This window comes from Centroberyx affinis, unplaced genomic scaffold, assembly GCF_046629955.1.
Source record: "Centroberyx affinis isolate AG114_WGS23_722 - 3 ecotype Tasmania unplaced genomic scaffold, CSIRO-AGI_Caff_v1 ptg002163l_1, whole genome shotgun sequence".
Taxonomy (NCBI): Eukaryota; Metazoa; Chordata; class Actinopteri; order Beryciformes; family Berycidae; genus Centroberyx; species Centroberyx affinis.
Window position 1 is genome coordinate 250,827 of NW_027280478.1, and position 24,378 is coordinate 275,204.

General features: G+C 45.0%; 1 protein-coding gene across 1 annotated transcript; it reads right to left on the bottom strand.

Moving 5' to 3' along the window:
• Nucleotides 1-262: 262 nt before the first annotated feature.
• wnk2 (WNK lysine deficient protein kinase 2) lies at nucleotides 263-23,137 on the bottom strand. The gene is made up of 29 exons (XM_071532102.1): nucleotides 22,460-23,137; nucleotides 16,941-17,113; nucleotides 16,202-16,422; nucleotides 15,769-15,926; nucleotides 15,201-15,289; nucleotides 14,738-14,957; nucleotides 13,644-13,911; nucleotides 12,920-13,225; nucleotides 11,165-11,271; nucleotides 10,478-10,527; nucleotides 9,965-10,079; nucleotides 9,359-9,775; nucleotides 8,450-9,190; nucleotides 7,757-7,806; nucleotides 7,457-7,619; nucleotides 7,247-7,363; nucleotides 6,931-7,101; nucleotides 6,701-6,743; nucleotides 6,371-6,532; nucleotides 5,243-6,105; nucleotides 4,999-5,056; nucleotides 4,794-4,858; nucleotides 4,080-4,669; nucleotides 3,736-3,968; nucleotides 3,351-3,563; nucleotides 3,015-3,113; nucleotides 1,974-2,018; nucleotides 1,529-1,851; nucleotides 263-620 (listed from the first exon to the last, which is right to left on the bottom strand). The coding sequence occupies exons 1-29, from the start codon at nucleotides 23,120-23,122 to the stop codon at nucleotides 312-314; spliced, it is 7,032 nt and encodes a 2,343-aa protein (XP_071388203.1). The 5' UTR covers nucleotides 23,123-23,137; the 3' UTR covers nucleotides 263-311.
• Between the last annotated feature and the right edge of the window lie 1,241 nt (nucleotides 23,138-24,378).

The window sequence follows — 24,378 nt, forward strand, 5'->3', positions numbered from 1 at the left end:
GTGGTAATGTACATACATAAACAAATTTAAAAAAATCTGCACTTTCAAGCCTGAATGGGCTAATTATACATCTTTTTTTATGTACTACTACCGTAATATGTTGCACACAAGGATTATGTACTGCAATATGGACATGAGGTATGTTGATGCAAATGAATCAGATAACATAAAACTCAAGAATACAGCAGGCTATGTACAAATGGTTACATACATGCTGGTTAAATATATACAGTATATGCACAGTAGATTGACTAGAGCTATAATGAATATTATTTTTGGTAACAGAGTTGGAAGACACAATGCTACTCGGGTTAGAGAGTCCTAGCTTTGGGGTCGGGGGGCTCATATGATGGAGCTGGGACAGGGGTGGGAGCATCCCGGGCTGAGGGCACAGCAGGAAAGGCAAAGACTCCGGAAGTGAGGGGGGAGAGCAGCCCAGGCCACTGGGTCACACAGAGAGGTGAGGACAAGCCTCTGAACGGAGCAGGAGAAGGTAGCTCGTAACTAGGATGGAGCCCTGTAGAGGGGCTGCTCATCATCGTCGACCCGGGACTATCATTCATCGGCCATGACAGGGGAAGCTTGCAGCCCTCGGGACCTGGGGTTGTCCATGATGGTACCTAAGGAGTTGGATAATATGGCAGTATTTGTGTCACAACAATTATAAACCACATTCCTACAACAATACACTCAATCACTTCTCTCCCTAATAAATAATTGGGTAGATACACACACACACATCTGTAGGGTAGTGGAACTAAAGATGTGTTTGTGTTTCAGGGAGGGAGCGTGATGTGAGGCACTTTTGCTCATCTAATAAAAGCCCCCCATTGAGGAGTGCACAAACCCTTTTTGCCACTGAGATGAGACACAAGACGCGGATAGCTGGACTCACGTGTGAATAAATGTTTGAGTATTAACCCATATTAATATCAGTGCATGGCCATACTTTGTTTCTTTCCTATGTGCATTGACCAATGTAAATTGTTGGTTGATGGTAAGACTGCAACTCATGACAGTTTGACAGTGGGCGTTACCTTTTGTGGTAAGTGCAAATAATGTGTAACTGCTCTCATCTGCCAAGGTGTGATGTCAATAAAGGGATGATTCAAGGCATTTTGAGTATATAAATCATGTCTGTGGCCTTGATTGATGCTAGTTTCTTCAAATTGTATTCTCTTCTAATTCTAGTCTACCTAAATTGTATTTTTTTTTCAGTGCTGATTAGTCTGGCCTGATTGAGAAGCTCTGTGAGCCGATAGCACTGCTGCACTTTAGGCTGTTAGTCCTTATTATCTAAACACTGTGGATATATACAAGACTAGCACTGATGGTTAAAGCAGAAATTAAGCTACAGCTACAAATGCTATGATTTATAATTGTTGTTTTTTTACATATCCAGTGTTTCATGAACTCATCTTTAAACTAAATTTTCTGACTAACAGAGATAGTTACTAATTTTGATAAAAGGACATGTGTTCATGGTGCCTGTTGAAAGCTTCAGAGTGTTAAATATCATGAAACTCACATCTGGAGAACTTGCCAGTCTGTCATGTGTTTGAGGCGCAACTTGATCCCAAAGCTGCTGCCCACTGATACTGAGGGAGTTAGTGCGTGGCCTGTGGGTGACAATAAGAACCTCCTGGGCCCAGTCGTCCATCAGCCGTTGGAGGTCATCAGTCAGATTGCTTTCATTAGTACCTATGGATGAGCCAGTGTAGGTGCCTGTCTTGTTGTTGCTGTTATTGGCCTGAGCTTGGGCCAGCCCCATCACTGGCTGGTGAGGGGGGGGTGTGGCACTAGTTGGTGGCTGCTGTGACTGATTGGAAGCCCCTGATCCTGCTCCAGACCCTGGGAAAACACACACACACACACACACACACCATGTTCATTAAGCTGATTAGACATATCCTGTCATGAATTATAATTTTCGAGTGAAATTATTCTTGGTGAGACACAGTAACTCTACGTACTGCTGCCACGCTCTTTGCCAAGACACAGTCGCTTCAGCGTTGACCCTAGGAGACAAAAAAGACTTCATACAAATGTACATTCACATGGCCAGGCAATACTGTTCAATAGCGGGATGCAGTGCAAAACAGACCTATTGAATACATGGATGCAACACCAGAACAAAACAAAAGGCCAAACGACAGTATGGGAAAACAAAGTATTCAGTCCCCTAAATGGCTAATCATGCAGGTAGTTCAGGTGAGGGCCACAGCGAAGTATGATGTGTTCCTTTAGGGGGACGTGATGAGGAAGAGGGAGAGACAGAAATAAGACAGAGACAGAAAGAGTGATGAGAGATGATAATTTTAACCTACAGAGACCAACAAAGCAGCAGCATTATATACAGCAGATTAGAGTATATGTGGCCATGCAGATATCTATTGCCCAGTCATGCAGGGTGGATAAGTGAAATTACGCATACGTCATACATCAGGGTGGATACATCGCACAGAACATAAGTAGAGCAGAGAGGAACTGAAAATGCACTTTAATATTCAGCTGAACCTTGATTATCCAAACCTCAGACTTCTGAACCAACTAGTCTAATAAACAGGGATGATTAGTAAAAAATGATTAAATATTATATTGTGCATGGTCCTTGGTGTTTTCTTGTTGAAAACAAAATTTGCAACTAAATTATTCTTTACAGCAACATTTCAGCATGTGTATGAATCCAAGTTTCAGATTTGGAATAAGCTTTGAGTACAAAATTTCAATACATTTAACCATTCAAAACATTGCGTTCTTCCAAACAAACTCCATACTTGAGGGGTTTGAATAAACAATATCCTACTGTACAAAACAAACAAGATGCAAGGACAGAGACACAGGCAAATGATAGGGAAAAGGTGAGGAAAGTGAACAAGAGAGGAAACAGAAGAAAACTAGGATAGGATAGTTAGGCAACGACAGAGAAACATAGCACAGAGCTAAAAATAGGGAAATAGAAAATATGGAAAACAAAGAAAGTGAAGCTATGCGGGAAGAGAAGAGATACAAACAGATGGACAAAGACACAGGCCCACTGAGAAATCTAGCTCGTGGCTTGCTACTCGATTTATAGGTCACTCTCTCAGATGGTTGAGGATAATTAGGCCAGCCTGTAGAGGAGTATAATGAAAGAGGGAAGAGGACACCAGGGTAAGAAAAGCACACACCATCGACACACCCAACTCTATCAAAGACCCTCATAAAAATACCACAGACCAGCATTTACTACTAATTCTCTAGTGAATCTAGATGTTTACAGTCCAGTGTTCAGTGGACAGGTGGTGGTATAACTGAGATGTTAGGACTACCCAGGCTGCTGGATTCTGTTGTGTGCTGTTGGTGGTCACCTTGTCCAGGTGGAGCTTGTGTGCCGGTGCCATCTCCATGGAGCCCAGCATAAATGTTATCAGAAGACAAGGAGCCCTTGAGGGAGCAGGGCTGCTGGGTCTGAACGGGCTCCGAGGTGGAGGTCGGGAGGTGGCTGGTGCCTGATCGGGCCCGGCCATGTGCCAGGACTGGGCCTTTGGCTGGAGACCCATTTAAACTCACTGTGGGCTCACCTGCATCTGTAGAAACAGACATACAGAGACACACGCACAAACACACATGGATATTACTGTACATTCTGCTATGCTTGAAATATACAATACACAAAGCATCAGAGTTGCATACTCCTTGTACCAACTGCACATATTCAATTTATGATATTGCAAATTCTTAATAGTTACTCACTGGCTTTACTGGAATCACTAGTTTTGGTTGTGACGTTTCTAAATTGCTGAACGAGAGGGCTGAGGAGTTTGCCAGCCTTCAGTTTGTGTTTGCTGGACCTCTTCCTGCGGCCTGTAGGTGGTGCTGTGTGTGAGAGACCCAGGCCAGGAGGAGGGGCTTTGCCAAGCCGGCGATACAGCAGCTCTACTTCTCCCCTCTGATTGGCCTGCAGCTCGGAGATCTCTTTGAGATGTCTGAGGGGGTGGAGGTGAGAATACAAGGTGAACAACAAGGTGAATGACAAAATATTTTTTGTGTGTGCAGCCACTAAATAGCAGACAAAGCAAACCACAGGCTAAGCTTACTTCTCCCTGAGTCTCTGTAGTTCTTTCTTCATATCCGAGTCCTCCATCTCTGAATCATTATCACTGCTAGCGTAGGCCGAGCCATGCAAGCCTCCGTGCCTGCTTGGCGAATCAGAGCTCTGCACGCTGCTGCTGCGGCCTGATCGACGGAGGAAAGCCACTGCCCTCTTCATGAGGTCACTTCCTCTGCGCTCTGAGCGAGCGTGTTGAGACGGTGTGGCGGGGGCCAGCTTCGCAGGGCTGCTCTCAGCCCCTGAGTCCGAGGAGAGGAAACGAGCGTGGACCGTGACATCCACAGGGACAGAGTTGGAGGTCAGGGCGCGTGGCAACGAGCCCCGTTTGGCCAGGGAGGGGGGGGTGTCTAGGTAGAAGTCAGGCGGGGCAGAGTAGCGGCTGCAACGTGTCCTCAGTGTGATGTCATCTTCAGTGCTGACCACAGAGAAACGGCCAATTGTGGTGGAGGCAGCCATAGCCTCAGCCTGGCCGTGGTCCCCACTGTGACCTGCAGGGTGTGCTGGTGAGGCAGCACTGCTCCAGCTCCTTTGCTTCACATCTCGTCTGGTAGCCACCTCAGGAGGAACAGAGATTATCTAGAACAGACCGGGTATACATATAGTATCAGGTAGTGCTTGTGTAAAAGCAATTGCAGTTGAACCAATCTGAGAAGCAGTTCTACTCTCCCTGTGTATGTAGGGAAAATCTGCCCTGTAGTACCTTAAATCGGCCTCTTGTTCCAGAGCAGGAAGCAGAGTGGGGAACATGTCTTCTTGACAGGGAAGCTGCAGGGAAATATCCACAACACTAAGCACTGCTGCATTGCAGTATTGAACCAACAGTAAAACATTTACACAGAAGTTAATGATGCCATTCCAGTTCACTCCAGAGAACTGTTAGACTGATTAGTGCATATTGTACATACCACACACAGCTGAGTCACTGAGTGTGCTCAAACTATCCATTCTCTCTGGAATTTGAGGCTAATAGGGGTGACAAGATGAGAGATGAAGTGAGAAATCTTTAACACAGACATGAATTATTGTTAATACTGTAGTCAGTCCTGTCATATAATTGTTAATATTGTCTAAACGTTTGGTGTATGTTGATAAGAATGTGTAACATTTCTGAGTAAAATTTCAATGAAATATTAATGTTTCTGTACAAACCAGCTGTTCTCCTGCCCTGTAGCGTCCCTCCCCCATTGGCCCTGGGGTGCTGTTTCCCGACCCCCCTGTGGCGCTGTCTGGACCAGGTGGAGACTGGATGTACTCAGTGCCTGAGCCTGGTGTCTCTGCAGTACTGCCTGATGGATACATAGGAGCATATTCCTGGTAGAGCAGGTTCCTCAGTTTCTCATCCAGAGTCTTTATGGTGCTGTCCACGAAGCCCCCGCGGCCCACCCGTCCCTCGCCGTCTGACTCACCGGGCCCTGCGGCATGCTGGGATGGCGCCGGGCTCTGGGGTAGTGAGGACACTTTGGCGCCTCCCACACTGGAAAAAGGCTGGTGGAGCACCACAGGTTGCTGTGGCCGTTCGCCCCGCGCAGCAGAGGAGTAGGAGACGGACAGGGGCTCTCTGGCTGAACCTGGCTCCTGGAGGGGAAGAGGAGTGAGAGGAGACCCAGCCTGGGCACCACTCACATCCAGAGACAAGGGCATGACCAGAGGACAGCAGGGCACCTCCTCAGCCATGGAGGCAGCACACGCCATCTCTGCCATCTGCTGAGCGGCATGGGTGGGGGAGATGGTGCCCAGAGGTGATCCCTGTGACTCATCCACAGGCAGAGCGGCGTGCGGGGCTGACGGGGCCACGGTTTGAGCCCTGGCCGGCTGGGCCTGTTGCACACTGGGCTGCACCGAGCTGCTGGCAGACTCCACTGACTGAAGGGTCGGGGGTGCAGACACAGGGGGAGACAAAGTGGCCAAGAGGAGCGGGTCTGTGTTAGACATAATTGGAGGACTACAGAATCCATAGACTTCATAGGTAAAGCCTCCACTTCCACCAGACATTGTGGAGGATGACCCCTCTTCTGCAGGAGGAAAAACAAGAAGGTATGAGATGAGAGAAGATATAGAGAAGTTTATGACATAATACAGACTAATTTCAGGACATTAAAAGAATCCCACCATAAATATGTGATTCCAAAACTTTTATTTTTTAAACTTTTTTAAAGGCATCAATTGCCCATGTGAGAGCAGTAGGGTGTCTTTCATTTGCGCTGCCACAAGATAGTGCTATTGTTCCATGAGCCTGTCTGATTTTATGCTGAAAGTGCTCTCTAGCAGCAAAGTCACCTCTGGATGCAGCAGGCCCTGCAGTGCTGCCGTCAGCAGGCTGGGCAGTAGCTGAACTCCCAGGAGACTGGGTAGTTGTCCCATCAGATGGGGTCTCCTGGCTGGATGTGGGAGTCTCCTCCACAGGGCAGATTATAAACCACCTTTTTCCTGTATGAAGAACTGCAATCCAAGATAATGGAGGTGAGTCTATAGAGAGATTTCTAACACGTACATTACTAACGAACACAACTCATGGCAGACAATCCTTCCAAGTCAGTACGACACTTGTGAAAATAAAGAAATTGTGAAGTAAGCAGGTCAGCATAATTTAGAAAGAAACTGACTTACCATTCTGCTGATAAACAGGCTGAGGTGCTCCAGGCTGCTGACTCTACAGAGAGACAGACAGATGTGATCTGAGTCGCTACACTACTTTGTCTGCTGCCTTGTTTGTACCTGTCTGTATCTGTCTATGTCTGTGTCTATGCCTATACGTCTACATCTATGTCTATGTATCTGTGACTGTATCTGTATGGATTTTATATCTGTATCTGTAATCTTTTGAGCAGCCCCCTTACCTCTCCCACTAGCCCTTCAGCAGCAAGGCCTTGTGGAGGACTACCGCTCAAGGTGGAGACCCTCTCACCCTCCATGTCCTCATTCAGCATGTCTTCAGCTTTATCCACAATGTCTTTCAGCTGGTCAATGAAGATATCCTTCTCTAAGGGTAGGATAAAGCCATTCTCTACCTGTAGCCAAACAGTTTTTTATGGATGTTATATAAAATATAACATCAAGACCACAACAATCGCTATATACAGTGTATAACCACATACAAAACAAATGAATAAGACAACGAAAGCTGTCAAGGGTAAAGTCAACGGTATAACTAACCATATAAATGGCAATTTCCTCTGGAGCATCTCCATCCAGATCAAACTTGAATGTCACCATTTTGTGGTTGTGGGTCTCCAGCTGGCATTCAACCATTTTATCACCTGTGTTGCAAACCTGCGGGGGACACCATACAATCAGAACTGTGATAAAACGTAACATTTAAAAAAAAAAGTGACTTAAATGGTCAGTAATAATCTCATGACTCACATTGAGCATGCTCAGTTTGGGTTTGCTGGTCTTTTCTTGCCGTGAGCGTGTGCGGGCAGACTTGCGGTGGTGTTTCCTGGGTTTTCCGTCTCCCTTCCCCCCACTTGCCAAGCTCTCATAGCCGTCACTTGTTTCCTTACCAGATGCCACATCAGAGTTGAGACTACAAAGGAAAGTTTAAAACACTGTCTTTATACTCAAGGATGGCGATAGCATTCAATACTCAAAGTTCAGAGCAGAAGAGAATCTTTGAAGTGCTGCATGCAACACCTGAGTGTCAATGTAAAATTGGCCACACACCTGTCATAGGCGTAGTTGGGTAATAATGTTGGTTTCTCCTGAAGCACTTCCTAAGGACACAATAATAGCCAGTAAAAAATTAAGTTAATTAGATACCTTGGAAAATTTTATAAAGAATGGATAATTGTAAGACCATACAGCACTTGCATGAATGTTTATATATTGTGTTAGCATGAATGTTTATATGTTTGTGTGTGTGTGTGTGTGTGTGTGTGTGTGTGTGTATGTGTAAGAATACGTCAAATGTATCTTATAACAAATTACCAATACTCAAATGTGTTTAAATTAAATAGTTTGAAATGCAAATGTTATGCATTAGTTAGAAAATCTAACTTCAAAGCACTGTTGTCTTTGCACTAAACTTTTGACCCCCAATTAGCTTTATTGATGTCGCTGGCTCAAAGGTACTTTTTCAAGATGGAGAACTTTTTCTCAGATGGAGAATTTAAGATACAAGGGATGATGGTATGTGACAAATAAACCTGATTTTTTTTTAAGGTTGCAAGTGGTTTGTGTTCATTCATAGTGTTTTAAACATTAGAACAAAATGAGGATGCATTTTCACTTACTACAAGACCTGCGGGATGCAGAGATCATTTTCAATCAGCAAATTCTACTTTTCAAGAATGTGTGTATACAGTACAAATGATTTTTACACTCAAAAAAACACCCAGATTGTGGCTTTATCCCTACCTCTACAGTGGGGTCTGGTTGAGGGGAGCTGGATGCAGATGCAGTGTCTAGGTTTTGCTGAGTCGTGGCCAGGCTGGCACATTCAGGCACTGGGGCTGCTGTCTGGATGCCAGCAGGCTGCAGAACTGGAGCTGGGACTGAGGCTGCGACAGGAGCTGTAGCAAGGGCCGGGGCAGCTTGAACCGGGGCTGGCAGTGTGACTTGAAGTGGGGCCGGGATTAAACCTGGAACTGAGGACTGGGGTTTAACTAAGGCTGAAGATGTGCCTGCACTTGCAGATGAGACTGCTGATGTGGGACCCAGCACAGAGGCCGGTGCTTGGGCCATGGTTTGAGCTTGAGCTGCGGCTGAGGCTGGAGCTGGCACTGGCACTGCTATTGGAACTTGAACTGGGACTGGAGCTTTGGCTGGAGCAAGAGTTGAAGCTGAGGCTTGAGGCAGGATTCCAGCTTGAGCTGGCACTGGGACTGGGGCTTGGTTTTGTGCTGGGACCGGAGCTGGAGCTTGTGCTGGGGTTTGAGTTTCGACGTGGAATGAGGCTGAGACTGAAGCTGGGGCTAAGGCTGGGGCTAGAATTGTAGATGCTGAAACTGCAGGTAAAGTTAGGTCTAGGCCAGCTGCAGTAGCTTCTGCATCCAACCTGCTTCCCCAGAGTGGAGTCTGGACAGCAGGCAAGACAGGGTGGACCAGAGCCAAAACCTGAACATCTCCCAAACTCTCCTGTGGAGTGATGGTCTGTACCTGGAAAACAATATGACACATAGAGAATTTTTCATCAGCTAATATAGATACTGTTCACCTCTGCATGCCCTGCATGGGCTACACCAAAATGTAACACACAATGCTACCTTAGTATTCGAGATTTCCCATGACCCAAGCATGACAGTGAGAACTGAGTCAAATATTCACCTGGCCAGGCTGCTCTGCCAGTTCCTGCTCAGGGTAGGGGACAGGGTATGGGGTGGGTTGTACCTGGGAGAGAGGCAAGGGATGGGTGGAATGGAGGCTGCAAAAGTTTGGCTGAGAAGTGGATGGGCACCCCTGCTGCTGGGGCACTGCAGGGGGCATGGCCATGGCAAGAAGTGGAATGGGGAGTGCCACATTGGACACCTGCTGGGGTAAGGAGACAGGGGTCTGAGGGGTGCCTAGAGTGGGCATGGAGGGAAAGGCTGCATGAGGGGTCAGAGGCAGAGATGGACAGTGGGGTGCAGTTGAGTAGTAGGAGCTAGGTATAGGAGGGCCACTGCTGTTGTATGCAGATGGCGCTGGGGAGAAGGAAGGGGGCTCATAGCCCATAGTTTGAATGACAGGATATGGTGAGGGAAACTGGGAAAGAAAAAGGGAAAAATGGTATAAAATGAAAGAAAACAACCAGTCTATAGAAATAACATTCACACACGCCCTTTACGTATTACTCAACCCTATAACCCATCTTGATTCCTGCAGGATGTCTATACCATTGGTTTGATCCTCTCCTTCATAGGATCTACAGTACCTAATATGACAACAACGCACCTGTGTGCTGATCTGCAGGGGCTGGAGAGGGGGAGGAGCAGCGGAGACTGACTGTGGAAAACTGGTAGATAGGTCAGGAGGACTCAGGTGAGGTATAGGCTGTTCAGCAGGTAATGGCTGAAGGAGGAAATGAAAGAGGGACAGAGAGTACTCAAATGAAAAAGGGGAGCTTAATAGGCAGAATAAGTAATCATTGATGAAAAGGTATTTGGGAATTTACAGTATATACACAGTAAAACTCTGTACTGTCACAAGGCTGCAGTTAGGCTCTGGAACTTCCATCTCTGAAAGTTTTATTTCCAAAACTATTGTCTCTACAGTCAATTGACTGGATAGTATGAATTCTATAATGGAAATGCAAACTAATTCCCTATCTCCAATATAAATAAATTGACAAAATATTCAAGCTGGTCTACAAGCAAATATTTAATATCAGTGAGCTGCCAGACAAGTGGACTTTATGTGATTATATGGTTCTGTGAGGCTTGTGTATGTAGCCCACAGTATTTTATAAGAGGTGGTGTTTCTACCTGGGGCAGGATACCAGCTGGTTGGAGACGGCACTAAGAGGAGGAAAGACAAACAGGGAGGAAACACAAACCACATTAAATCCCATTCAATACAGTCGATTTAAGTATGTACAGAACACATACTACAGCATACACACGCATAATACACATGATGAAGCATTTAGCAGGGGAAAAGCAGAAGCCAGATACATTGTTGTATCCCACTCACACAATAGATGCCCAGTAAATGTACTGTATTTTTCGATGACTGGTGCCATTGAATTGAACATTAATTCAGTGTGTTTTTTTGTGCTTTACTTGGCCTGTCAGCATCTTTTTAGTGTAGTCGCCACAGAATGCCTACCATAAAATTTGTAATTTTGGATTCCAAACAAGCATGAAGAAAGACTAATATTTTACAGTTGGTATTCAGCAGTGAGAGCTGTATGCATAAGCATACAGCTCTCACTGCAGCTCATCCACATTCCAAACATGCTGACAAGGCAATAAAAACACAAAACTGATGTTTAGTTTAGAACCACCAACAATCCAAACACACTCACGTTGACATAATTTTGTTAGGCATCTGTGGTTAGCTACAAGGATCAACTTCCACATTTTTCCTGCCTAACTCTGCTTTGCTATGTATCACTGCGGCTGATGCCAGGGACTGTCGCAGCTAGATGCATACCTGCTCCTGGCCGGGTTGGGCAGTAAGCTGTGTCTGCACAGTGGGGGCTGCAGCTGGGAAGCTCTGTGCTGTCTGTCTGCTCTGGTGCACAGTAGGGCCCGGCGTAGCTGGAGCAGAAACTGTCTGTCAGAAACAGAGAAGAGAGACCTCACTCATAGGACACTATATTAGACAACAATAGGACTCATTATACAACAGAGGTCATACTTATATATCTACTATATGACAAATGAAGCTCAGGGATAAAATGTTCAGAATGTCAAGGCAGGGATAGTCATCAGCAGGAGCGTGGAGAGTGATTGGTTTGGTTTTTAGCAGTTGGCAGGGTTACATAGGGGATGCTGAAATAGCAAAGGTGTTTACAGCATTAGTCTACTGTCACCCACCCTGTATACTACCATACATTGTGCTACCATTTCATGTTACTAAACTGGACACTGCTATAGTGTCCTGCTATTTTATAACCCTACTTGCTACTCTTAAAAGAAATGAAATCATTACGGCGGATTAAGCAGGAGCAGAGACTGGCTGTTGTGCTTGGTTATCATCATGGGAGGGCCAGAGAAGCGAAGCAGGTGGTAGAATCAGGAGAGTAAACAACCCCAGGGCCCCGCAGATACAGTAGGCTGCTGCTATGGCAATATTTGGCCTAGGTGAAGTCTCCTTCTCTAACCTACCGTTGGACCTGGTCTGCCTTCGCTGTCATGCGGTGATAGCGGCACATTCCTGTCCAGATACGGGCTAAAGAAGAGTGGGACATCCAGGTTCTGACTCTTGTCTATAAGCTCAAGTACTGAGGGAGCAATACCCCCAAACTCCCCATGGTTGTGTGTCAGATGGTTTAGCCCCCTGTCTGAGAGGGTGGGGGAGCTGGTCCTGCGGCTGACGATATGATGGAGACAATGGTTGAGAAGAGTGAGGTCTCCACCCTCATACAAACTCCTCGGGAACACAACTTGTAGAGAGGGTGGGACAAGGTGTAAGGGTGAGGTCATTGGGGACGGCGCAGTCACCGGACTGGCTGACATCGAGGGAGAGTGGGGAGCCAAAAGAAAGGATGAAGTGAGTGCAGGAAACCCGGCCAGATCCGGAGAGGCGGGTGAGACTGGCTTAGAGACTGGAGAAAGCTGTGGGGATGGAGAGAGAGGGGGCATGTGTGTGTGTCCCAGAGAGTCCCCTCCCTTTGTCCTGTCCCTCAGGAGGAGAGACATACAGGCCTTGCAGTGGTGGCGGGGCTTAGGGCTGAGCGGGGTGCTCAGACGCAGCTGTGAGGGGTGTTGTAGAGGCAGGGGAAAGAGAGCTGAATTGAAATGACACGGTGAGTCGTGATGGGAACATTGATGATGACGATGACAGGGCAAGAGAGGAGACAGTAATGAAGGATTCTGGGGAGAGTTTAGGTTGTCTGCAGCATGCACTGAGTTCCTGTAACCCTCTATGCTATCTGGTGAAGCCAGATCCCGCCTGGGACAGAGGCAGGGGTTTTGATTCATCGTCTTAGTGAGAGAGTGGCTCCTACACCGTAACATCTCAACCAGGGAGGCGCTTCCACGCCTAAGACACATTGCGCTCTCGGGGATGAGCAGGTTCTCCTGGCATACAAAGGGTTCACTGGAGTGGCGCTGCTCAGGTATCATTTGATAAAAGAAAATACATTTACATGTTATTTTAGAAAACTGCTGACAAGACAAAACAAAAAGAGAGATTTAAGGAGAAAGTTATACAGTGAGAGCATGAAAAGAGCAATGCATGCACTCACTGTTGACTGATAAGGCCCCTGGTGCAGTTGTGCTGCAGGTTGTTGATAGGCCCCCTGATGCAGTTGACTGGTGGTTTGCTGGTAGGCTCCCTGGTGCAGTTGTGTGGATGCTTGTGAGTAGTTTTCATGTGGCTGTGCTGTGGGTTGCTGGTAGGGCCCCTGGTGCAGTTGAGGGTCGGGCTGTGCAGGGGGACTGTAGATCATCTGAGCTGAAGAAATGGGCTCTGGAAGGGACTGATAGGTGCCATTTTGCTGACTGTTAAGATCATCAGATTGCATGGTAGAGCCCACTCCACTGTCAGCTGTAATAACAAGAGAGTGAAACAGAGTGAAAAAACATTATACTTCACCCAAACACCCTCTACAGGAGGGACAGGCATGAGGAGGAGAGGGAGAGGAAGAGACAGTGGAGTAGCACCTCATTACAATTCAAAAGCTGGGCGAAGATGAGTCACAGATGACTCATAGGTGTTATTCACACCCTGCAGTAGCCTTTCTCTCCGTTTCTCTCTTACACACACACAGATACAAACTTAACCATTTTATATCTCTCAGAGTAATTTCCTGCCGTAAGCTCTTGTGTGAGTTCTAACACTGGTTGGATTTATTATGACTATTACTGTCGTATCACAACAACATGACGTGACAACAACAACAACGTGAGTTTGTGTGATGTACAATGTATTTGTATTTGTGTGTGTTCTAATTGCAGGTTCTCACATGTGGTACATGTGGTGGCTGGCACAGTACAGAGCAGGGTGTGCTGGTCAGCCTCTGGGTCTTCATAATCTGCTGTGGTTAGTGTGGCTGCCTGTGGTACATCCGCACCGGGCACCTGCAGCAGGTTCTGCTGAGTCTTCTTCACAGTTGCCTCACCATCTCCTGACGGGACAGTCCGCTCCCTCCTCCATTTGATCAGAGCCACGCGGTCCCGGATGGACTTCCCAACTATCTTCACATCACTGTCCATGAAAAAACCTGATTCCACCTACAGGACACAGGCAAGATGTTCACTAGCTGGTCAGTACAAACTAAGTCAACTAATGAGCAAATCAGTCATTACACATGTAATAGATCAACAAATCCACTGCCATTCAATTCCTCCCCCCAAACCACAGAGGACTTCCTTTTCCTAGACCCATATGATTAAATTTAAGTCGGAGCATCAATTGATCAGTTGCTCTAGTTTCAATCAATACAGAACACGCTTCAAGCATTTCAGCTCAGACATGACCACTGACCACCTCCTGGTTGCATCAGATCATCATACTATAAAGCAACGAATCTCTGTCTGTATGTGTGTCCTTCGCATATCTCAAGAACCGTTCGTCCGATCTACTTCACACTTGGCGGGTGTATTGCTGGGGACCCAAGGACGTGCAGTGTGGGATTGGACATGCGACACGTTCAATATTAATAAACTTTGTGAACGGGCACTGCACTAGTGTAATTAAAAGGGCCAGAGGTAGTGTTCCAAGGTAATCAGGGCTGCGTTATAATGAAACAGTGAGGTTACTGGAACATGACAGTTAGTCTGTTACCCAGTCTACAACAGGAGCCAGCTGGTGGAACACAGAGTGCAGTCTTGCCAGTACAGCAAAAGCCAAGGTCAAAAGGGAGCAGTAAATATGACATCAACACCAGTCTAGAGAACAGAGGATCCTTTCATTGGAACACCACATGGCCTAAAGTCCAAGTCAAACTCTACATTTCTTTCATGATTCATAATCTAGCTATGTAGATTCACTAACCACAATTAGGGAATGGCACTCATTGGTAGATTACTTCAGTAACTCTGCTCAGCATTTGTTTACCATCTCTTGAGCCACACCCTCTGGGACCTCCTTCTCCAAGTCAAAGGTAAACTCAATGGCACCAGAGTCCTTGTATTTCCCCTTCAGCTTTTTAGGATCCTCAACCCACAGCTTTAGCGCTATGGACGATTTCTTCCCATCATCCTCTTCAGCCAGCTCCACCCTCACGCCTGTGTCCTCTGCAAAGAAGGCATGATTCAGGAGGTCCTTGATAGAATACCTGCAGGAAATACACAAACACCAGCTACTGAACTGCACAAAGGTCACTATGTCAGTAAAAACTAATGATGCACAACACACAGAAACATCAACAGTGCCAGAGCCAAATACTGGCATTAACGTCATGCCGCAGGAGCAGAAACAGAACAACATGATGGAATTTCTCTGGCAAGGATCAACCTCTACCTACATGCAAGGTGTGTTACTGGCCCCAGGACACTGTCAGACCGCCTGGTACACTCACCTTTCCTCCCATCTGTGACAGATACACTCCCCAATTATCTCCTTAATCTCTGGGTCGCTAACTTTACTATAGCTGGCAGGTTTCACGCCCTGGAGACAGAAAAGCAGAAGTGATAACAAGCTAGCAAAGCAGCTTTAACATTATGTCTCATCTCACCCACTGACACACACAGACAAAACAGCAGCACTCGGCATGTAACCTGCATTACTTGTGACAGAGACAGTAGTGTCTGCAGTGTCATAAACCATTAATGATGGACTCTCCAAAAGTGCTGTCATTTCTCCCAGACATCTCTCACTGTGGGGACCGATGAGCTACCACTATTCAAAGGGGAACCTCTGTGACAAATGCTGCATTTAGAAAAAACTATACAGTTAAAATTGAAATAGTTAAAATTGATTTATCTTGCTGAAAAAAATTAACCAGCTCATGATGTGATAATATAGGGGATCTTATAGTAGAAAGAAAGAGGAATTATAAAGAAATGCCTAACACCTACCTCCCTAACACTGTCTTTAGCAGTCGTAACAGCAATGGTGCGACTTAACACCTTTAAAACTGAACTCACACTGGTGACTTTGCGGTAGATCTGAGCAGCATTCTGGCACTCAGAGTAGGGGTATTCTGAGGTGGCCATCTCCAGCATACACATCCCAAAGGCATAGACATCCACAGCTTCATCATAGTGCTCCTCATACATCTCCGGGGCCATGAACTCTGGAGTGCCTGGGGAATTAAGTCAAGAGAGGGTAGATTATAACGCCACAAGGGATTATCAGTGTTTCATCCTCTACCGCAAATACAGAGAAGCATATAAATACACATGTGCACGCATACTGTACTATTAAAAGCATTGCTTGCGTTGGTAAAAATGTAGGCTAGTGCCATTTCAGCTGGGGTACTGTAAACTCACACTTTATCAGATGTTTACAGTTAAAAATAAATATCATGCTGGTCACATTTCAATAGTACACAGATCTGATGACTGGCTGATGACTAACCGATGACACTTTTAGCGAAGGAGGCCCTCTTTAGTGTGGCTAGGCCCAGGTCTCCTATCTTGACGGAGCCTGTAGGGCCAGTAATAAAGATGTTGTCACACTTCAGGTCTCTGTGGATGATTGGAGGAGTCCTTGTGTGGAGGAAGTGGAGGCCTTTGAGAATCTGTCTGCACCAGCTCCTAAGGACTTTAGGCTTCATCACCTTGAAGCGCTTCAGATACCTGTGGGTAGATAAAAGGCGATCTGTAGACACCGTCATCATAAGAGAGATTCACCAATTTCCACTAACACTACATTAGGTGAAGATATCTGCTTTTGTTCAGTGGTTTCTGACACAGTGACATATCAAGGCCTGTCCCCCATGAGTCGACATGCTGATAAACTGTTTTCAGTCAACTGTTTCTCTTTTGCCAACAGTTGCTAATTGTTTTTGCTTTCATGGAGCACCAGCTGCGAACACACAGACAATATACCTATTTATCCCTGATGCCTAATTTTATTCTCAAAATAACCTTTTAATTTTCACTGTCTGAAAGTTGATTTACGAGGTATTAATTACCTTGGTAACCGTCTTGGCGGACAAGAAATGCTCTCCTTTTCCCACTCTGTTGTTTTTAAATTTACTAATACCAGGTGCAATAAATGACTATATGAGCTAATCCAGGTAAAGCCTTACTCGGGGATGGACCTCGATATAGAAAATGTTTATTTATTGATTTATTTTCATTTTTTCTCTCACGTTTTTAGTGTCCCTGAGGTCATTAGCTCTGTCACCAGAACGATACACTTCTTCCCTTTCAACGGCGATTCCCAGAAGTCATAAAATCGCACAATGTTGGGATGCTGGAGAGCCTTTAACATCTCTGCCTCCTCTTTGAACCTCTGCCTCTCAGCTTTGGACAGCTTTCGTTCCTGACGGAGATAAAAAGGACAATTAATATAAAAATGAGAACAGAATGAATACCAAGTTCACCCACTCGATTTTTCAGTATCTCAGAGCCTCGTCAGAGGAGATGCTTCAGCAGTGGTGAATTTGTTCAAATGTAACTTAATTTAAGTTTGGGTGGTGGAGGAGGAGGAAGGGGTTCAATCATTGTCTTCTCTCAATTTTTCTCTAACATAAGGGGAAAGCATGGCAAAATCTGTGTTAATGGAAGGCACGTCATTCCTTCTCATCCTCCCTTAGATCGGCCTGTGTGCTTCAGAAGCTGAGCTCTGTCAGAGTTGCCTGTGGCCCATGTTTAGAGTGAATACAGCCTTGGTATTTTGAGTGGGTAAACATGGGGGTCTGAGCCATTTACTCTTCTCATCACAGCTGTGTATAAAACACACAGCACTATAACACCTTCTGTGATGTTAGAACCACGTCAGAGGAGAATCCTGACAACATTTTCAGAAAGAAAGATGAATATGCGTTTTCCATCTGACGTGGTAATACAGAGATGATTATACATTGCGTTGTTAAGGACCTCTGCAACAGCCGCAAAGAACACAAAGACACAATCTGGAATGGACTTATATCTGTGGTACATCTTTTACCACTGAACTGAAGAGATTTTTTAAATCTCAAAAAGACAAACACAGCTGTCACTATAATGAGTGACAACATGTGACAGATTTTAAAGTTTTAATTGTATTTTTATGCTGTAAATGGCCTATGCCCTATTTGTAAATAATGGAGCAAAATGGATCAGTATTGTGAGTTATATTGGGGTCTGAAAGTCACAAAGACATTATTTTCCATCGCAAAGTCCAAAGCATCAAGAATAAGTCTATATTTGATATAGTTACAATATTCTACAGACTTTAAATCTTACATCTTTGGGTATACAAACGTGGGTGAATCCATGTGTGCTGGATCAATATTTTGGCCCCTGCCTTCCCTGAACTGTTGTATAAATAGTAAAACAGCTGACAGTGAAGATCCTCTACATTTCTGTTTCTCTTTGGTCAGCATGGCAGATACAACTCATGGCTCTGACCATGGCAAATGCCACATGGCCTCCTGATTTTTGCTCACTCTTTCTTCTTCTTAATATACACATTTAAATGAGAACAGTGAGTGTGCATTTAGTGTTTCGAATGTCAGTGATGATCAATGCGTACATCTCCTAGCATTGATTATTGAAGGATGCTGGGGAATCATATTTCATTCATAGCCCATAGTGACCTATGCAGTCTACAGCCTAATGCATCTTAGATTACTGGTAGCATTGCTGAGCATATGCCACCCATTCCAGCTATCCTCATAATGCATATTCTTGTTGAGGAAGAAAATATGTCACCCTAGGTTTAATTGTCCAAACTGTATTTTCTAAGCAGTTGAGTGGTGAGTGAAGGACACAGAAGTATGAACTGACTAAAGACCCTGGCCTCTGATTCTTATCCAAACAGGGTGTGGCACTTACAACACAGAATCTGCTTTACTGAGACCTCATAAAAGTATAAAAACTGAATAATGAAGAAATGAAGAAGTCAGCAGCACTGATGCTTGCATCTAATGGAGTGGTTAAGACCCAGCGCTGAAATGAGTCAAGATATGAAAGTCTTTGAATTGATGTATCAGATAGTAGACCTATTACGCTCTTTCCTTAGCTGAACCCACCCTTTCCCTCTCTTTCAGCCTGTTCTTCTCTCTCTCTCTCTCTATCGGACTATCTTTGGCTGCAGAGCGTTGCATCAGCAGGATTCACTCTCCAGACACATCTGTGTGGTAATACCACAGGGGGATAAATTCATTTTTGGTATTCGTACTATTAGCACATTAGACAGACAGAGTCCAAATAATTTGTAGAACTGCAGATGAGAGAAGCTGATCTAAAGCGTTTTGGCATTTTACTGAATCATGTTGTATCATTTGCTAATCTCAGGTAAACAACTTTCTACAGCAGCTGTTAGATCATCATTATGTGGATAAATAAGTAGTGAGATTGACCGTCTGGCTTGCTGGACACCAGGCACCTGCTCCTCTATAAACCTGCATACATCTTTTTATAACCATCCATGTTTTCTAATCTCTCATTCTTTGCCTTTGTCTCACACACAAAGACACATGCACACGCATAGACAATACTCATACATGCACTGTATTTGAATTACAGAAGCCTTTCATGAGTGAGGCACACAGGCACAGAGGCACTGAAGGGCAAGGCCTCACCTCCAGGGACAGAATGGCTGAATCATCACTAGATCTCTCCTAAGAACCTAGCTCACTATTCAGACGCAAACACAAACACACACACACACACACACACTGTAGAGATCATATGCTTGATGCATGCTTGCCACATTGTACATCAAACAAAATACCGTTCCCAGTTGTTACCGTTCTGTAATTAATACTGCAGAGGCGCACCAAATATACCACCATGTCCCGCATTTTAAAAAAGCACAAGAAAAAGACCATTGGTTGGCTTCTCTCATGACATATGTCAAGCAATACTGATGTACCTAAAACACTCATCATTTTTGGAATATTATAGAATGGAATGAAAAACCACAGCAGAACAGAATTTTAACACATTATTCCTTTGAACTCAGGCATTTTGATTAATATTTGTAAATATGACCGATACACTCTCAAAGTTACAAAAACAAAGAACCAAGACTCAAATCTGGAAATCTGGGATGTCATCAAGAGACAAAAGATTGCTCTATATACAATTAATTGGGGGCTGATTTTGTGGTCTCAGTCTGACTGAGGTTTCACATCCAAATTAACGTCATTACATTATGGTGCTAAAAACAAAACTATGCTGTACAACATTAACCACAAAACTGTATGCAATGGTGGAATATATATTTAGACATAAATTGAGGGTGCTTTACATGCAATCTGGAACTGTGTTGTTGCCACTGAGAGCTGTGAGGTAAGCGTAATGCAATAGAGATTTGATTCTATGCCTGAATCGGATTGGACTGGGCTGTAATTTACCCTAATTCCCTTGGGCTTGACAGGGTGAACTTGGATTCTGCATGAGGGAGATGAAAAAAAAGAGATAACACTGTTCACTCTGAAGCCTCTCTCCAAAAAAGTCATGTCACAGGGCAGTCCCTTAAAGTCACCAACATTACTGTCATCATGTTCATTTTAATCAGATTCCGATTCATAAAATGATGCTGAGGTGCTGAGTCAGACTGAACCTGCTCAAGTTTATCTTGGGCCATGCAGGCTTGAATTTTTGGATCTTATCACACCGTCATACCCCAATATATAAATACCGGCTAGTACATTGTCTAAAACAGTTTTGGGTTTTGTTTGTTTTTATTTAGTTAATCACTAGTGTACACAGAATTAAGAATGTGTTTCTTCACATATGCCATGTATGCATTTCACTATATGGGGGTCGCAGCACAGGGTGAGCCATTTACAGTACTTCTGGACCAGGTAGGAATTCTGGCTCAAGGACACTTGGACATGGATAGACATATTGGTTTGTACAGGGTTTGAGCCATAACTTCTGGTCACAGGCAACCCTGCCCCTTTGTTATTGGAGAACACTGGAAATGGGAAGAAATCCTAACAGCAGTAAGATCCTTTAAACAATGTTTACAAATGTAGTCTGCTGGCAGGTACTTGCTCTGGAATGACTACAACATCTTAGCATATTTTGAGCCCTGAAAGGACAACCACAACCTGCTGGTTAAGATAATCTGTATATCACATGGATAGCATTTAAACTAATTATTAGATTACCACATACAGAGATTAGTGATTCGATAAGCTGCAACTCCTACGAAGCAGTGTCTTTCTCTTACTCACCGCTAAATCCTCTTTTAATTCCGGCTAAACAAAGTTTGAATTCAGTTCATCTGCTGAAACTGTGCAGCAGGGTGATTACTGTGTGGGTGCAAAGGCAAATCTATAAATTAAAATGAAGCAATTAATTATTAGAGCAGGATGGCTTTGCATTCAGGGGTTCAATTAATTATTATGGCAATAAAGTCAAGAATAGTGCATTTGTAAGGTTGCAATAAAATAGTCATGTAAAACATCATAACTAGAAACCATAATATAAGGTGTAGACCTCCTGGATAACACTTAGGGTTCAGGGTCACAAATAGGCTAACTAAGTACTGTAAAATTCAGCAAAATCAACAACAAGATTGAACTCATGACAGAGGAAAAGCGCTACCACTTCAACAAAGACACAGAACAAAAAAGCTAGCAATAAGATTAACAGTCCCTTCCTCCTCTTCAACCTGCCCTATAACAATACACCTTATCCTCCCAATGAGAACAAGCTAATCAGTGCTGGCCCAACAAAATTAACAAATACCGCATGAAAAGGAGTATGGAGCAGCATAGTGTCACCTCTGTCTCCTAGGTACTTGTGTAAAAGGCAAGTCCATCTTATGCCAGTGATAACAAACTCACTTGAGAATGGACAGTCTGGACCTACTGCACAATACTTCAGAGACATGAGGCTATGAAAACCCAGAACAGGACTGTTCCTTATATCAATATCATCCAACAGTCATGTGATTCAGACAAAGGAAAACTGAATGAAACTGAAAATCTAATATATAAGAAAACAGATAACTCAGATGCCTAACTGTTTATTGGTGGCTCTCTTTTACTCTGAAGCTGAGATGTATTGTAATTAGTCATATTTGAAAATAAGTCCTAAATTAGATGCGGCTGAACCCAGTATGTTTAGTATCCCCCAGTGAGGGATACTACCAGACAGGCTGCATAATCAAATGCGTAATAAACTGACAATATTCCATATCAGCATATCAGCTCTACCTCACTCTCTGGTGTGTTTGTGTGGACCACATTGGACCTATTGAGCAAGAAATGTAATTTTAGCAGTGGAAAGTGCCATGGAGTGCCAGGGGCCATGGACCCCTACCTGATGAGATTTTGTCTAAGGGACCTCAGTCTGAGAGTTTTATTGCTGGATATGATTTGGTACAAAACTGGATAGCGCAGGTGGGGGGGTTGATCAGAATATAAATTCTGCATCATTCTTTCACTGTCCCAACCTCAAATGAATGAAGTGACAGTGTAATTAAACGTTTCCTCCTGTAGCTGGGGATGCCTAAGACCCCTACAAAGACCCCTGGGTGTCCCCGGACCCTACTTTGGGAACCAGTTTACAAGGCTAAATGATGATGGGCTTTGTTGGGTATGTGTCTTTTAAATGAGCCAACTATAAACAATATAGGCTATGCTATAATCTGATAACACAGGCTACAGATAATTGGCTTATCACTGGCTGGTTGGTGTTGGACTTAGATGACCAATGAACCCACCTGGAGTTCACACCATGCGACTTCGACCCAAGTTTCGGTGTCAAGACCTTTATAGACCGTCTTGAAGGACCCTCTCCCCAGCTCGATGTCAAACTTGAGAAAGCGGCCACTGGGTGAGGTGGACACTGCCTTCATCCCGGGTTCTTCTTCGTTCTCGTCACTCCCTGCTTTCCCGGTGACATCGGACGGTACATCACCAGCTTTGTGGCCGGCTGCGCTTCTGTCTTTCCCCTCATCTGCGCTCACACTCTCCGTAGCGCTGTCCTTCGGCCCCACTTGGGTCTCCGTGCTTGAAGTCTCCTGGAAGCCCAGCCGGGTTCCCACAGCCCGGGTCCGAGTCCGATCAACGATGGACCGCAGGTGGATGCTGAGCACCGGGCTGCTGTTGACACACTCTGTGTCCAAAGGTTGGTCCTCCGAGTCGGAAAACCACAAACTTCGGCGGATGAACCTTTGCCGGACCAGTCCCCGGTAATCCGCGCAGGGGTACGCGCTGGGATCACTCGCTCCTCGCAGGGCTGCATTTTGTATGTTGACGATATGGTCTGCCCCATTCTCATAAATAGGCCTACAGGCGTTTGCATTTATGTCCGAGTCTAAATTGGGTACAGATGAAAATGTGGATCCCAGTGGCGGATCTTTGCATGAGTCCGCCGAATCCATACCCGGTAAATTGTTAAACACTTACCGGTGACATTCTTTGGAGAAGATGACCATGGTCCTCTCCCAGCGGTGGGAGAGTGTGCTGCCTACCTGCAACACTCACATGCGGTGACGCAGTTTGCCAGCATATAGGATAGGCCTTATACCTTGAATTAGTTTAGGACATCTAACATCCTCACAAAATGTCCAGCTCGTAAGATGGGTGCATTGCTCCTCGCTCCCTTTACGCCTCGATCCACCTTGCTGCAGTAGCACAAAGCTATTCAAGTTGAGCTTGATGTCATTGCCATTTTAACCTATGAGCTCACCGAAAACACTGTTTCCTCCACTTTGCATAAGGTCCCCGTTCCAACGCACTCCACATAAAATGGAATTTGTTCCGCAGACAATTCACTACCGTGGACAGGCCAGGATGTTTAGGCTGTGCCTCGCACTAATCCCTCAAAAGACCCATCATGGGACTACCAAATGCGCAGCTGTCATCCCCTGTAATCACTATTCGATTCAATTTATGGTCAGTGACAATAAATATTTGGTATTTCGGGAGAAAATCTGAATCAACTCTGTGAGGTGTGACCTCCACATATCTGCATCATTCCTTTAACTATACGTCTGTACTTTTTTCTACTGAGTGTTGTCCTGGAGCGGAGTCCAGCCTTAGAAGCGCTTATCAGATTATGCTCACTGCGGCACAGTTCCCCCCAGCTTGGAATAGGCAGTTCTCAGCGCATCTCTCCGTCCGGGCGAAACGACTGTTGTCTTCCTGAAATTTCACTTCTTGATAAGGTTTGGAAACCTGGTATATTTCACGGCACAGCCCCACGCCCCTAGCAACAACACGTATCCAATAACTAGGCACGTTTTTAGGCGGCACCCTCAGCCTCCCTGACACAGGCTGTTGTGGACCACACCACTTGTCCGCTCTTATCGTGACGCGGCAAGCTTCCAATGGGAGAGGCACGCAAATGCCTCACTGTACCTACCACAGGGGCGCTGCTAGGAATTATGGGTCCCTTGATAAGAGGTGATACTGGGCCCCCTACCATGATGCATCAAGTACAGATAAAATAAACGAATGGGTTAAGTCTATACTTGTAATATCCCTCCAACATCTGTTAATCCGTTCCAATATTTCTTTTTATTGTTTTTATGTTTGTGATGTGTAGGCCACCTTTTATAATGTTTTTAACTTGTGTCTCACAACTCGAAGCGAGTGGTCCTCAATCATTTCAGTGACGCAGTATTCTGCTGGTTTT